This window comes from Saccoglossus kowalevskii, chromosome 11 (assembly GCF_978046115.1).
Source record: "Saccoglossus kowalevskii chromosome 11, keSacKowa6.1, whole genome shotgun sequence".
In the NCBI taxonomy this organism is placed as follows: Eukaryota; Metazoa; Hemichordata; class Enteropneusta; family Harrimaniidae; genus Saccoglossus; species Saccoglossus kowalevskii.
This window is the reverse complement of record NC_140651.1, coordinates 20,470,490-20,485,764: the sequence shown is the minus strand read 5'-3', so window position 1 is coordinate 20,485,764 and position 15,275 is coordinate 20,470,490. Positions and strand designations below refer to the sequence as shown.

The 15,275-nt window shown below is 35.7% G+C and overlaps 1 protein-coding gene and 1 pseudogene across 1 annotated transcript; both read right to left on the bottom strand.

Annotated features, from left to right (window-relative positions):
• Positions 1-1,542: 1,542 nt before the first annotated feature.
• On the bottom strand, positions 1,543-4,307 carry LOC144342616 (uncharacterized; annotated as a pseudogene).
• A 3,203-nt stretch (positions 4,308-7,510) lies between these two features.
• Positions 7,511-14,841, bottom strand: LOC102809864 (UDP-glucuronosyltransferase 2B4-like). The gene is made up of 4 exons (XM_085505261.1): positions 13,984-14,841; positions 8,570-8,789; positions 7,937-8,156; positions 7,511-7,799 (listed from the first exon to the last, which is right to left on the bottom strand). The coding sequence occupies exons 1-4, from the start codon at positions 14,839-14,841 to the stop codon at positions 7,511-7,513; spliced, it is 1,587 nt and encodes a 528-aa protein (XP_085361387.1).
• Positions 14,842-15,275: the final 434 nt, after the last annotated feature.

Genomic DNA, 15,275 nt, shown 5'->3' with positions numbered 1-15,275 from the left:
TTTTGAGCTCTTTATTTAATGAGAAATGTGTGATATCTTTGTTTTTGCAAACATTTTTTTCTGTACTCTTACAGATAATACCAAATGCTGCCCTCAACAGATGTGCCAAAAGATGTTAAAAAAGACCCAAATCAAGACTGCCTAAACTTATCACTTACAGTGAAGTTTCAGAATTTTTTAAAGATTCATTTGCCAGAAAATTTAGTTTCTTCTATTCAAGACCTGATTGAAATGTTTCTTAGAAACCTGACATACACACCTGAAGAGGTAAATTTCATTGGCACAGAGACTGTTGGGCAGTCTGAAAACCCTACTTGGCGTTCAATGCGGAATGGGATCTTGACAGCATCTGCATTTAAACGTGTTGCAAGTAGGGCTACAACATTGACAAAAAAAACATCTGCTGACCCATCTAAGGTAGGTAGTTGATTTAATCATTCGTTGTGCTGTTCCACCGTCGGGGGATTTGCCTGCTCTAGAGTGGGGATGAAGAAAGGAAAGTAAGGGCAGGGAAATGTATCTTATGGTTGAAAGAAAAAAACACAGATGCCTAAAAATCAAAGTACCTGGACTTAGAGTTTACATTGAGAAGCCATTTTTTTGCCTGCTATTAGAAATTAATTGTCCCTATCCTTTGCGACTAAAGTCACCAAAGGATGCTGCTAAAGAGAGGGGGTGCTTGAGGAAGGTAGAAACTGGCATCTTTCTGAAAGTGCAGGCTACTATGTCCAAATACAAGGCCAGTTAGGTATTTATGGTTTGACGGAATGCGACCTAGTTATTTATACGAAAAAAAGGACTGTTAATAATTACTGTGCCATTCAATGAACAGTACTTTACTAGTATTGTGGACAAATTGTCATTTTTTCACAGGGAGTATGTTTTACCGAGGCTTTATGCCATATTATAAGATGATTTGTGCTCTGTATTATGACATACTGGTACAAAAATCTTTATAAGTTTTGAGGCCTGTATGTTGTAGCTAACTAGAAAATATTTTCACTTTTTATGCATTTCACACTGTGTACCCTTTGTACTGTGATAGAAAAAAATAAGTACTGCCATTAAACTTGTTTTATATATATATTTTTTAAAAATATTTATTTTTCTGTAATGAATGCACATTTCATAATAAAGAATAATAAAAAAAATATTCTGTCTTAAATGTCAATGTACTGATAACAAATATTGCTGCACAGTGTGTGGAAATTATTGCCAAGCTACCTGTTTACACATCACATGATAACACTATCATCAAAAATAGTATTTTACAATGGCAATAATACTCATGAAAACAAGTAAAAGAACGTTTGAAATAAGTAAATTTGAATAAGTACTGAATGTCTAGGTATGCACACTGTAACTTGTAAATGAAAAACAACAATGAAATGTAAATAAATTCATTGAAATAAAAATAAAAAAAATAAAAATAATGGCCAGTGTAAATTAATAAGATTAAATATAAATAAATGTGTTGATAAGCACTGTACATGAATCAGTTTTCAATGCAGAATTACAGGCATAATTTCATCTTAGACTTGCCTATTTGACCAACATACTGTCAATATTGCACAATGCAGCACAGAGTTGGACAGTTTGATTCAGTATTTTTTTGGACTTCAGTGGAAATATACCTTGAAGAATTTTGAAATTTTTCAAACGTCCAATTGCTCGTTCAACATATATTCGGGCACTTGCAATCCTCCTGGTCTTGGTCACTGCTCTTGCACTGAGTTGTTTACCATGTGCAAATGGCGGTATGTTTAGTGTGGCTCCATGCAACGCCAAAAGATCACGTATTAAAAATCCGCGATCTGCCATGACATCATCCCCATGGTTGACATTGTCAAGGAACCCACTTTCCTGCACAAGTTTGCGATCAGATATGGAATCAGACCACAACCAGATATGGAACCAGTTGGCGATATTGACACAAGGGTCTTCAAGGTGTTGTGGTGTTTGTAACTAGACCATGTAATCCTTTGTGATGATGGTATGGAAGGTTTCTGGATAAAGAATTCTGTGCAATCTATAATTGCAACTGTCTTTTTAAAATGACGAAATGTCGATGGAATTGATGATCTAATATAATCTTGTTTAGGCCACTTTATTAAAAATGACAACTCTTTACTCAGAAACTCAATCCATGTTGTACAGTAGCGACTGACTGTGGCAGGTGCAATGCCAAATGAGTCGGCTAAATGTTCTATATGCATTCCTCTTCGTAGTCTGACAAGTACCAGTAAAAAGGCTTCATTTTTTGTAAGAGCGCGACAGTGACCACCCTGACTGACTGGATTATCCTAAGTAGCAAAACACAAATTACAATAAAATACAATGATTTTTAAAATATGATTGAAACATTAAATTATGCCAACCATTTCTTGCTGAAGTATGTTGAACTACCATACCAAAATATATAAATTTGTCATGTATAAAAATTGAAGTCTGGTACTTTCAGTTGTTAATATGATGATGATTCTATTGTTGGAAAATGGACACTAAACCAGTGACAGATGACAAAGTTTTATGTGTGCAGTAAATATACCAGTAGCTGATATTTTTTCACAATAGAGAATTTGAATCAAAACTTACAAGAGTGTCTTGTCCTTTCCAAATTGTAAGTCTATCTCCCTTTGATTTGATCCATTTAAAAATGTATAATAGTTGCAGTGATGCTAACCCTAGAAAAAATAATAGGAATATTAAATGAAAAGGATAGCTTATTTACAGCAGAAAAGGTGAAAACACAATATTTTAAATAAAAGAATAAATAAATAAACAACACATTAGTTTAATTACCTGTGTAAAATTTGCAAGATTTAGCATTTCTTTCAATATCCGTTATAATGAGTTCTCTTTTCATATAATTTCAATCTGTGAGTGCCCTGTCACAGTGATTGTAGGGTTCCATGTGTTCTATAGTTAAATCAGTCTGTGTTGATACACTGCAATGGGATGGCACAGTCTTCATTGGTTTGCACTGAGCAATCTCTGTATATGTATGTATATATGCTATATATGAGTATATGTTTATATATCTAAAAAAAGTATGGAATTTAAAGGCCTGAAAAAAATCTACCCAATGTTCTTACTTGACTTCAACCGAAAATAAATTGAGAACAAAATGGGTGTGTATGCAAGGAAGAAATACTTTGGCTTGTCTTATATTTTTCATCTTCCCACAAGCAGAACAAAAATATGTTGAAGGCATGTAGTTCAGAAACAATCTAAATATAATTAGTCAAAATTACTAAAAACCATAAAAACTTACCAATAATTACAGCATCTTTCCTGGAATTTTTCATTAGTGAAATATTTGTAGACTCTGCTAAGGATTCACTGGGAGATTGTGTAGCATGGTATAATAAATTAAAGTTGTTGTTGTTTTCATTACATGGCTGGAAAAGTAAGTGCACATAAACAATTCAGGTTCTCAATTTATAAAAAAAAAGTACCATAATAAACTAGTTAATAATCATAAATGTTTTTTCCAAAAAAATACTGACATACCGGTAATTCTTTGAATTAAAAAAAAGCCCACTGGCAGGAAATAAGTTTTGTATTTATGAAAGAATTAAGTGTGTCGTCAGACAACCATTGTCTGAGATGTGTAAAAAAGACACCTCAGACACGAACATTGATAAGTATCCATTGTTCACATCTAGGTTTGTTAAACCATGGAGGTAAAAAAAAGACCTCCATGGTTAAACTGTCTTTTTGTTTTTCATGTATCTCGCGATAAAAATAAATCTCGACGCTGCAAAACATGTATATTCGTATTTAAAATAAAACGCACTGAATAAAACAAATAACAGCCCTGGGCTTCTGATTGACATTTGAAAAACAAATTTGTTGAAAGAAATTTTGATAATTAAAAGAGTAACGAAACAATGAAACAATGTCTTGACGATTTCCGTCGGAAAGAAAGTGCTTACCGAAGCTTGATTACGTTGTCGTTTCTTTGCATTTCCGGTACTAGATCTGTCTTTCGGTGGTGGTCGAACTTTTTTCGTTTCGAATAGTCGAAGGTCTACACTTCTTGCTGTTGCAGGAATTGGGTCTGGCTGTTCATCTGTAGGTCCTTTTCCGCCAACAAAATGAAGAGAACACACGTATGTATCCTGAGTGATACGATGCCTCCTAAAATCGTCTGCTCTGGAGCATGCGGTGATCCAGCGGTCGCATTTATCGGGTTGCGTTTTCGACTTTGGGAATCGAATAAAATATATTCCAGCCATCGAACATCCATCTGGATATAGGGAATCGCTCTTGCATTCTCCGTAGGCACATCTTTTAGCTCCCATTGAAGAAGTAATCAGCCGAAGTAATAGTCGTATTGTTGCTGCTTTCACGCGTGTAACAATGGCGTTGCTATGCTTTAGCGAGGATAGCTTGACCTGTGTCACGTGACCGTGGCTCACGCAAACTACGGAAAATGGCTTATTGGCATGCACCCAACTGTGTGTTCATTCATACATATGTATCACATCATATACATAACAGATTCAAACTTCTCACATTATATCAGACATATGCACACATATTTATTTCATGATTCTAATCAAGGTGGCTGAATGGCATTCATTTTATGTCCCACAGTGCATTAAAATCACATATTTTCACCATTCCAGAATCGAATCTCAAATGTGTGTGAACAAATTTAGTTTAAATTCATACTTAATACGTAATTCATACTTGGTATGGCCTTCATTTTTCTTAAATAAAGTGTGTTTCTTGTAACCAACCCGTATCCATAGCTAATTCTCATCAAAAAGTCTACATGCATGAAGTATATATGCAATAGTGTCATACTATTTAAAAAGAGATTGAATTAAATCCTTAAATCTCAGTGTTTTGTGAGCATATTTTACTACACTCAGTCATACTTCAATACACTTTGCACCATTCAATATTTTAGTATCGAATACATCTCAATAAGATTGTCCTTCATAATTAAGCAACCTCGTACATGCCGAAAAAAAACTGCCAGGCCAAAGGACTAGCACCAATTCAAAATTGTCAATCTAAAGACTTGGTCCCAACAAAATGAAGTCATCCGTAAATCCCTATTTACTATTCTATTGACTAAAAATATGTACCTGCTCAGCATTTATTACTTCTACACAGCTGGTGGTGAAAAGTTTTTTTACTTTTATCTCAAAATGTTGTTTCTCCAAAATTAGTTTGTTGTGGATTTCGGAAACCATTTTGGCTATGTCGTTTTACTTTGATCTGTTTTGAATTACGTCCAATTTCTTGTGCAAAGCAATTTATTTAATTTCTTTTCTTTTCAGTATGTTTGAAAGGAGGCTGTATTTTGGAGATATAATCTTGTGATCTGCATGTTTTTGTGCAATTTATCGAACATGGATCATCCGTGTATAGCGTGTCCTGAGTTGAAGCGACAACACAATCCCCTGATGTCTTCCAAAAATAATCATGAATAAAAAACATCTGATAAAAACAGGTTTCTAACACAGGTGAAAAAGATAAAGAGGAATGATTTGCTCAGTCTATGAAGGTTTTCTGCAGAGTTTTGCCAAGCGTCAAATTTCTACCAAAAGCGCATTGGTGACTGATCATATTCAACTGTTCATAAAATCGGTGCAACGGTGAATCATGTCGTGGTTCATGTCATTTCGTGTAATGTGACGCTATTCCATGCGTCATTTACCGGTTATGGCATATATTCAACTATCCATCGAACGAGTGGGACGGTGAACCATGTCATGTAATGTTATTTAAATTTGAAGCCGTTCTGTGCGTCCATTATGTTGTTACGGCGTATATTCATCTACCCATCAAAAGAGAGAAATGGTGAACCATGTAGTCGTTAATGTCATGCCATCAATTAATGTGAAACCATTCAATGCTTCATTCAAGTGAATATATTGTCCTTTAATATGAAGCCACTCTATGTGTTATTCGTGTTTCTGTGACATATATTCAGCTACAAATCGAAAGAGTGGGACGGTGAAACATGTCGTGGTTTGTATCATGTTATTTAATGTGAATCCATTCCATGCGTCATTTATATTTTATGGCATATAATACACTACCCATCGAATGAATGGGTAATGAACACAAATAAACTGCCGTATAAATATACTGTTCATTAACGATTATATTTTGTTCTGTTTCATGTTGTATTAGGAAACGTTTGACACTGTGATATAAGTCTATTTGATGAAACGAAAGATAAACTAATACGACTCATCACAGCAATCAAATCTCTTCATATAAAGTGAAAAATATACTTTTTTTACTTGGTTTGTCATTGCTATGGGTGTAACTAATAAACAAAAGTCGGAGAATAGATTGACAATTTTTAAGTGGAAGTTAGAGCTTCCAATGATAACTGATTCATATATTTAAATTATAACAATATAAGAATCACATAATTGATGTAGCTGTTTACAAAATTCTCAGGGGACGCTAACAAAGTTTAATTAAATTTGGTGCATAGAACGTTGTAATAATTACACATAATAATTCTCCCCTTAGATGTTCAATCGAATTTTTCATTTGATTTGTTAACTTCTTATGTTGTGTTGTTTTTATTAGTTAGGTTTTCTATCTTAATTATTTATATTATTTATTTTATTTGTTTTGTTGAAAATATATTCTGTTAGTTAAGATTATCAACAGGAATCTTTCCCCAAACAATTAACATTGTTCTTGAGCAATGCTTAAATTTAAACATTAGAACATAGAAATATTGCAAATGTGACCATTGTAAGGCTTGCTATTGAGCTTCTATGAGTTGATTTTTGTTTGTTTGAATGTTTAAATTTAAGCATTTAAACTAATATATTTATATAATTATTATGTAGCTTAAATTCAAACATGGACGAGCATTTATTTCAAATCTTAAATTTAAGCAAGGATAAGCATTTTATTTAGTTTCAAGGGCTTAAATTTGGACCAACCGTTCTGATCTGCTGTTTAAATTTAAGCTTTTTTTCAGCGGCCATATATTGCTTTGAAGTGCATGAGATATCCCTGGAATGTAACCATATTATTTAAAATCATGAATACAGCAGATATTTGTAAAGACAAGAGCTGTTTTTACCGTCAAATTGTTCTCACGTGGCAAATGAGACGATGTCAAGTTGAAATAGACATTGTTCGAATTCTCGTTGAAATAGACCTATTTTAAGTTCTTGTTGAAATATACATTGTTTGAGTTCTAGTTGAAAAGCGTGAGGGCCACGCAACTTTTTTTTCTCACCAATGTTGTCTTATTTCTTTCCGTTTATTGTGAACAAGGCAACTTCTCGTTTCACCCATGTAACCATGGTATTTGTAACGGTAGGCGCGATGGTGTTCATGATTGTAACCATATAGGGTTGGGACAAAAACAAGTCACGTGGTTCTCTTGCTAAAATCTCGGCGGCCAATGGCGAATATATAATATTAGAAACCATTCTCATATAGTTTGGAAATATGTATACCTTACGCTCACTCTGATATAACTAGTTGCATATCGCGTTCCTAATTAATTTTATCACTGTTGTTTTTTTCTATTCAATTTGACATCCGTTAGTTTGCAACAGATTTTAAATATCTGCTTCATTACTAGCTTTGAAATAATAATGACAATGGCTACTACAATCAGTAAAAACACGGCAATGTCGAGAAGTAAATACTGGACTAAATTTAGTTCGAGGGATGCTGGTTTGAGGTGATCACCGCCAAACTTCAAAATGTGTTCAACCCAATATACAGCTGTATCTCCTGGAGGCATTGGAGTATCTCTCTGGATACTGGATAATCTAGCGGCATTGTCTTTGTACCTACGAAAAAATAATTTGTGCTAGAAATCAGTATGTGTGCAATCTTCAAGTTATCCTTTTTTCAAAAAGACCCATGGAGTTACAATTTTAATTATAACATATTATTGATTAACAGTCGGTCAGTAAGAACCTCTTACCTAGGGTCTTCAATCGCCCTTTTTACAGCATTGTAGACATCATCTTCTGTGAAGGATTTTGAATCTAAAGAAATTGCCATTCCTTTGTTAACGAGTCTTTCTACATTCTCCAACTGTTCCGCAAATAACGCCATGCCAATAAAAGGCACTGCGTGGTAGATAGCCTCGTTTACTCCATTGATACCTCCGTGGCTTATAAATGCTTTGGTATTTGGGTGACCTATTGAACATATGGTGTAAGTCAGAACAATCATAATGGTGTTTGATCAATCTATAAATGGCTAGCTGATAATTTTTAATATGTATAGAATATATCACCTTGATACGTTCTGCATATTGCATATATTCTATGTAATGAATTCAATAACGAATAGTCGTTAGACGATATATCCACGTGTTACTTGTTCTTAGTCTCAATATTGAAAATATGTGAAATGATCGCACAACCTTTTACCAATGTTACAGCGAAGAATATATGTATCTGTGATTTTACATCAACATACAAATAAATATATGTTGGAATAGATTACTGTGGCATTTAAACGTGCCTTGAATACGCAAATTTTGATTCCTGTGTTGGTTTGAAGAAATAAAAACTGCTAAACTAATAAAGTTATATTGTCTATTTATTACCTAGAAGATCATTTTGTGGAATCCAACTGCTAAGTTTGGTGTTCTCGCCAAGGCCATTTGGTGGATTCCCCTCGTATTTCATAATAACTTTTTGCGGCAATCTGGCAAACGCTTTAACAAACTTTGTTGCTTTTCCCAAGTCTTCGCCGATGTTAGCCTGTGAACCCAGTGTAAATACTACAATTCCTTCTACAGCCGATTCGACGAATTCGGTCCATTCCTAAAAAGGCAACAATTCGGTACGATCGTTTTGAAGCACTTACACCTGTTCACGTAACATATAAATATATTTGATGTGGCAACTATGCAAATTAAATGTATTAGCTTCCAATCTTTGTCAAGTTTTGTGAAGCAGGTTTGTCAACTTTTTTATCACTTTTGTATCAAATTGTACCTTATTCTGTATTCCTTTCTTTTTGTACAAGAATGTAGTATTTTTATTTAATCCGCTTGGCGTAAAGTATTATTTATAAATAACGTATTATTTAGCCAATACAATTAATTGATACATGGTTATGCAGGTAATACACGTTCTTTTACAATCATTGTGCGGTTATGTAGTAATACAATGCCCGTTTACAAGTAATGCACGTTTATATACTACTACAATGCCCATTTAGAAGTAATATACGGTTATGTAGTACATGTACTATTATAATGCTAGTTTACAAGTTATGCAAGACTATATAGCAAATACATTGCCGATTTACTTGCATACTCGGTTGCAGTTTTACAATTAGCATAAATACATGGATACCAGGCAATATAATACTAGAAATAATACATGAATATTGTCCTTCTTGGCTAGAATAAGTTATTAGTAATATTATATTACAATACGAAAAAAAGCAGTACTACACGCATAACTGTGGTACCATGTTTTCGCACCGTATTGGTTTTGCGCCCTGTTTAGACTGCAATGCTTTTTAAAAACGTTCGAATTGTGGTACGCTTTAACCGGCTCTTCAAAATAAATAGACGGGGTATGACACGACTCAAGCTGACCAATAGGTGTTCGCTCGTAACGTTGTTTACGTGTACCATGCTCTTCTTCGTGTTATAGTGTATTTTGCCGTTTATAGAACAAGGTACACACAATCTTAAGTTATTCGAAAATTCACTATCAATATCGAGTGTTTGTTGTTCAATCTAGAAACTTCAATAATCGCTACTGTGCGGTCACTTTTCATGAAGTATCGCTGTCACCAGAAGCGTAGAGGCCGTTTTGTGCATATTTAAATATTTATGTTTTCGATGACAGGTGAAATATTCTTACGGCGATAAAAAACAGATATACCGTCGCAGTACTGCAGCTATCTATACATTGTATCTTGTTTACAACCAACTCCCCGAGTAATTGCGATTTTTAACAATATTTGTACGCCGACGTCAGAGTGTGATAACTTGAACAATAGGATCGATCAAGCAATGTTTTTCAGTATGTACATGAGTAATTTATTACTGTATTTCATTACGATTTTTTTACCAGCACATACAAATTATGTACTATTTTACGCTAAAATAACGAAGCTTTGGTTATTTGGTGCTCGACCGTCCTCAACGAATACCATAAATAATGTTCACGAAAGAGAAGGCTGGTACGCGGTGTGTCATACCCCGTGTACTAGTATTTTATAGTCCTTTGGCGGAGTTTCTTCTGTATAGCGGAACACAGACACACAAGCAATCCCGCAGGAGAAGCACGCGCAATTGTTCTCCGTCGGTGACGGCGCTGTTAAATATTGATAACTAACGGCTTTCTCTATTCACCCCGTACGTGTCAAATTGGGGAAGAAATTAATTACAGATATAGTGACACAGTTTGTGTGTGTATCTATTAAGTATATTATTATTAATTATTATTTTAGCTAGTTACCCGTGGAAGCAGGAACATGTAACTAATACACTTACATTTCCATTATTCCACAAATATTTCAAAACAGAATGTATCACTGACCCAACACTTTTGCCTGACGTCCTTGATAAGAGCAGTGGTCAAACAATATATCACGTGACAAAATGTGGTGTACATGCACTTCACTTTGATACACTGCTTGGAATCACGTGTTTCCGACTCCGGTTACATATCGGATAGAAAGAAAAAGCGTGCCTAATTGTCGCGTAACCGTCAGATAACCGGAAGTCTAACCGTCGCGTAACCGTCAGCGGAATAACTACATTTCCTTTCATTGGGTCCAACCTAAAAAAAACGGAAATTTCTGAGAAAACATCGATTTCCGTTCAACTTTTATTATGCGTACTTCTAAATATCCACTCTTGCGACGGTTATTCGGGGAAAGGGATATTAGATTGATTGCTGGGCGTTACGGTCCTGCTTTTGGGTATCATGGCCCTAGACAGGTTGGTCGTCACAGTTCTGGTATAAATTATAGTTGGAAGTGTTCATATTTAGTGTTATAAATGCACGACGAATGTATGGTTTAATTATTCACAACATATTTGTGTATTTTATATGAAATTTGCAAGGCATTGGTGGAAATGGTGTGTTTGTCTATAGTGGCGTTAACGTGTATGTGAACGGTGAGGACCGAATCGGCGCGTGCCGAAAAAAAAACGATTTCTGTCCTGATAGCTGGTAGCTATCATCAAATAGAAATTTGCCATTGCTTTTAAGTCTAACATGTGCAGTTTTATATTTTAGTAAAATTTCAATTCTTTGTTGTCAACCAGTCCAGACGTTTCAGTGGGCATAGATATGCTCAGTACTGTTCAGGAGAGACTCGAAAGAGACAGACCCAAAGAACAGTTTCCTGAGAGCTTCTACCTTTGTTTTCACCGAGGTCAAAACCCAGAGCACTTGCCATTCTATAACTGCCTACTATCATCACGAGAGCAGATTTTTTCTCAGCAAAATATTGTGCTTTGAATGGACATGCGAAACTCTGTAAGACTAACAATAAATTACCAACCGAAAAGTAACGTCACGAGCTTAGATTTAGTACGACTGAGAAACACGTAATCATATTGGTATTTCGCAGGAACAAGTCATTCTGCATAATTTTGATCTATAATTAACATCAACGCAATATTTTGCAGGTGAATTTATCAAGCACAATACGATTGAAGTTCTTTCTTTATCAAACGTGTGATATTTAGTAGCTGTCTTACATATGTTGAATAAGCCACTCGGCTCGTACCGAAATCTCGCCCTCATTGGTCGATCTCTTTATTTGTCATTACTACGTACAACACCTATTTCCATCGACCGCCAGTTCATACTAGTATTACATATATTTTCTTTTAAGTTCACCACCGAGAGTGTGATTTCGGCTCGTACCGACCTGTCAGGCAGTAAATCTCGGCCCGACTCTATATGAGAACCTAGATCGAGTTTTGTTGGCACAATAACTGAGAGCTTCTACCTTTGTTTTCACCGAGGTCAAAACCCAGAGCGCTTGCCATTCTATAACTGCCTACTAAATTCGCGAGAGCAGATTTTTTCTCAGCAAAACATTGTGCTTTGAATGCGACATGCGAAACCTTGTAAAATTAACAATAAATCACCAACCGAAAACTAACGTCACGAGCTTAGATTTAGTACGACTAAGAAACACGTAATCATATTGGTATTTCTCAGGAACAAGTCATACTAGTTCATACTAGTATTACATATATTTTCTTTTAAGTTCACCACCGAGAGTGTGATTTCGGCTCATACCGACCTGTCAGGCAGTAAATCTCGGCCCGACTCTATATGAGGACCTCGATCGAGTTTTGTTGGCACGTGGCGTCTCGTTCCGGCCGCTCACACACACGTTTCGGTACGTGCCGACTCGTTCCCGACTGCCAGAAGGTAGTAGATCCTGGGTCGGAATCCCAGACTAGTGAAATTTTACTAGTTACCCGCCACCGACTTGCCATTCGCAAGAAACTAGGTCGATACGCACCATTTCAGGACAATGTCACAGTAACACATGAGTGCACATTATCTTTATAAACAACCAAGATCTGAAATTTCTCTCTGAAAATTACATGGCCATCAAATCAAGTATTGCATTTCACTACTTAGTATTTTGTTTACACTGTGATATATATGTGATTTAGATCATCTATCATGAAAACAAAATCGATCAGCATGAATTAGGCTATCAGCTATCGCAATAACACATGTTTAATAAAATAAATAATCTAGTAGACTTGTAATCTAACTAAAACCACACTTCTGTAAAAGTAACTTAGATTCGCAACTATTGCAGCAATGCCGTGTTTGCTGAATCTAAATATGTTAGTTACTCTAGGCTTGTCATCTACAAAGTACTTCCACGTCAAAATATTTATTTAATATAACCTAACGTTTAATATAACCTAACATGTGATCGGCGAGGGCGCAATAACAGATGTGTTCGGATACTGCGAATAAGTGTATAATAAATAATAGTTTACCGCTAAATTGGCATGTTCATGTAATGAATAATCACAATCGGTAGACAAGCACTCCGCCATGATCGAATTAATATAAGGTTATTACGAAGATAATAATAATACGCTGTCACATCGACCTCCGCTGCGCGTCGGTCGATACTGCCGAAGTACTGTCTTTGTGCATACTTTGAGGTATCTTCCTAATAACCTAATTATTATACATCTTTTCCCTTCAAGGATACATCATGGAAATGCCGAAATCCAAAAGGTTTAGAACAGAATCAGCGAACTTCTTTGTATGGAGTCCGGTCAAATCCTGGTGGCAGCCATATTTGTTTTTATTATTAGAGGACGCTTACGCGCGTAATCATTCCATATTTGGAATTCGCATTTCCAAATATGGTAGTATGAAAATACCCCGTAAAATACCGCAAAATTACGGCACGCTGTAACTTATGGAGTTACGGTGACAGATGTAAAATAATGCAAGTTAGTTCCATACAGCATATACGACACCAGTACGAATATATGCACACAACAAAAAATATAAAGTTGTCGCATGCATTGGACGATTGCCATAAACTAGTAAGTTAAAGCTGGTTATTTTGAAATATGGTTTCCGAGTCATTAAACCGGGCCACGGAAGCAGGTTTATATGAAAAAGTAAATCAAATCTATCATATCAAACCAGTAGCGTTACACGAATGTAGTTCACTGTGCGTGATTTACGCTAACTAAATTGAACGTAAAACAACAACAAACTCTCAGCTGAAAGTATTAAAAGAGCAACTTAGTGCATCTGTTCTCCAAGTTCGGCGTACAACGACAGCAAATTTTGGAATTTCCGTTCTTCACACAGAACATATCATACGTAGTACTTCGAAATTTACGCAGTTTCCGTTTTCGAGTGGACCTAACCGATATCCGATAAAAGCAATACATTCATGAATATATCGAAATTCATATATATATATATATATATATATATATATATATATATAACTAACAATAAACATTTTCAAGAAACTCACCTGACTAAGAGGGTCTGGGGTTCTTGCTGTTAATGAACCAATATAAATAGCATGCGGCATCATAGGGCGGGGATAATCGAATGCAAAATCAGAACAGAAAAGTATTAACTCCGAATTTCTACATAAACTCCTGTATGAAAGCTCTGGTCGGATGTTATGCCTTTGCTGTATACTTTTGAATGGTTTTAGCAAAAGAAACTCAAACATTGCAGCCGATGCAAGGTATGCAAATGTATTGCCCAGTCTCTGAGGAAACGTCATCTCATCTGAGTATCCTGTTTTTACCGCTGGTACATATGCAGGGTTTGAAGTCAAACCATGAAGTAAATCGTCTATCATCGGGAAAGCTCTCATGGTGGAGACACTGACGAACGGTACACGCAATGTATCAACAATTAGAGCGAAGCCTGGGTTAAAGGCATTAGCAAGAATTAGATCAAAGTTCGCGGCATTCAAGCGTTTTATGCTGTTACTGTCTTGAATAAAAGCCTCCGTCTCATCTGCCAAAACATCAAAAATGCGAAGTATTTCAGAAATTGTTAGTGCAATATGTGCACTTTTTGTGACTCGGTTGTATGCATCGGGGAATTCATTGAAGCCGGATTCATAGTCTTCAAAATTCATAAATGTTCGTTGTTCTTTGATCAGTCCTGCAAATCTTTGGTAGTAGAGATCATTTATCAACACGGTAACGTTATGACCTCTCATGGCCAGCAGTTCTCCAAATCTCGATATAGTAATGTAGAAATTCCCGAACGGGGCGCCAGGGAGAATTAGGATATTGCTGCACAAGACTGGGCAGATCACACACGCTATAACAAAAGCACCGATCCATCTGGTATTAGAAAGTGCGGCCATTTTGACGGCGTCAATCAAAGTCCCAGTCCAATGCACAAAACAAAAGGCTTACCTTTAGTGGTATGATCTGAGCTCACTATTCTAATTTTGTCTTGTGTCGCATTATCATAATTCATGCAGAACAAAACACCCTAGCCAAGGTAATATAATATCCCGAACATTAGTAGTGAATTGATATGTGGCTGTATTATGACATTAATCTCAGGATATGCCCAGTTTGTACCCATCAGATAAGCTACTATATGTAGGAGAAAGTGAATGTTGTCCAAATTACAATTACTATACGTGATTAAATAATTGTTACTGTCCTATGGGGCCTTGCGTCATCAAAATGTCGCGCTATGGCAGAAGCTTGTCGAGTTTTGTGTGACGCATCCAAGATGTTGAAAGAATGCATGTCGACGCCTCTGAACTCGTCAACAAGTGTCGCTGGA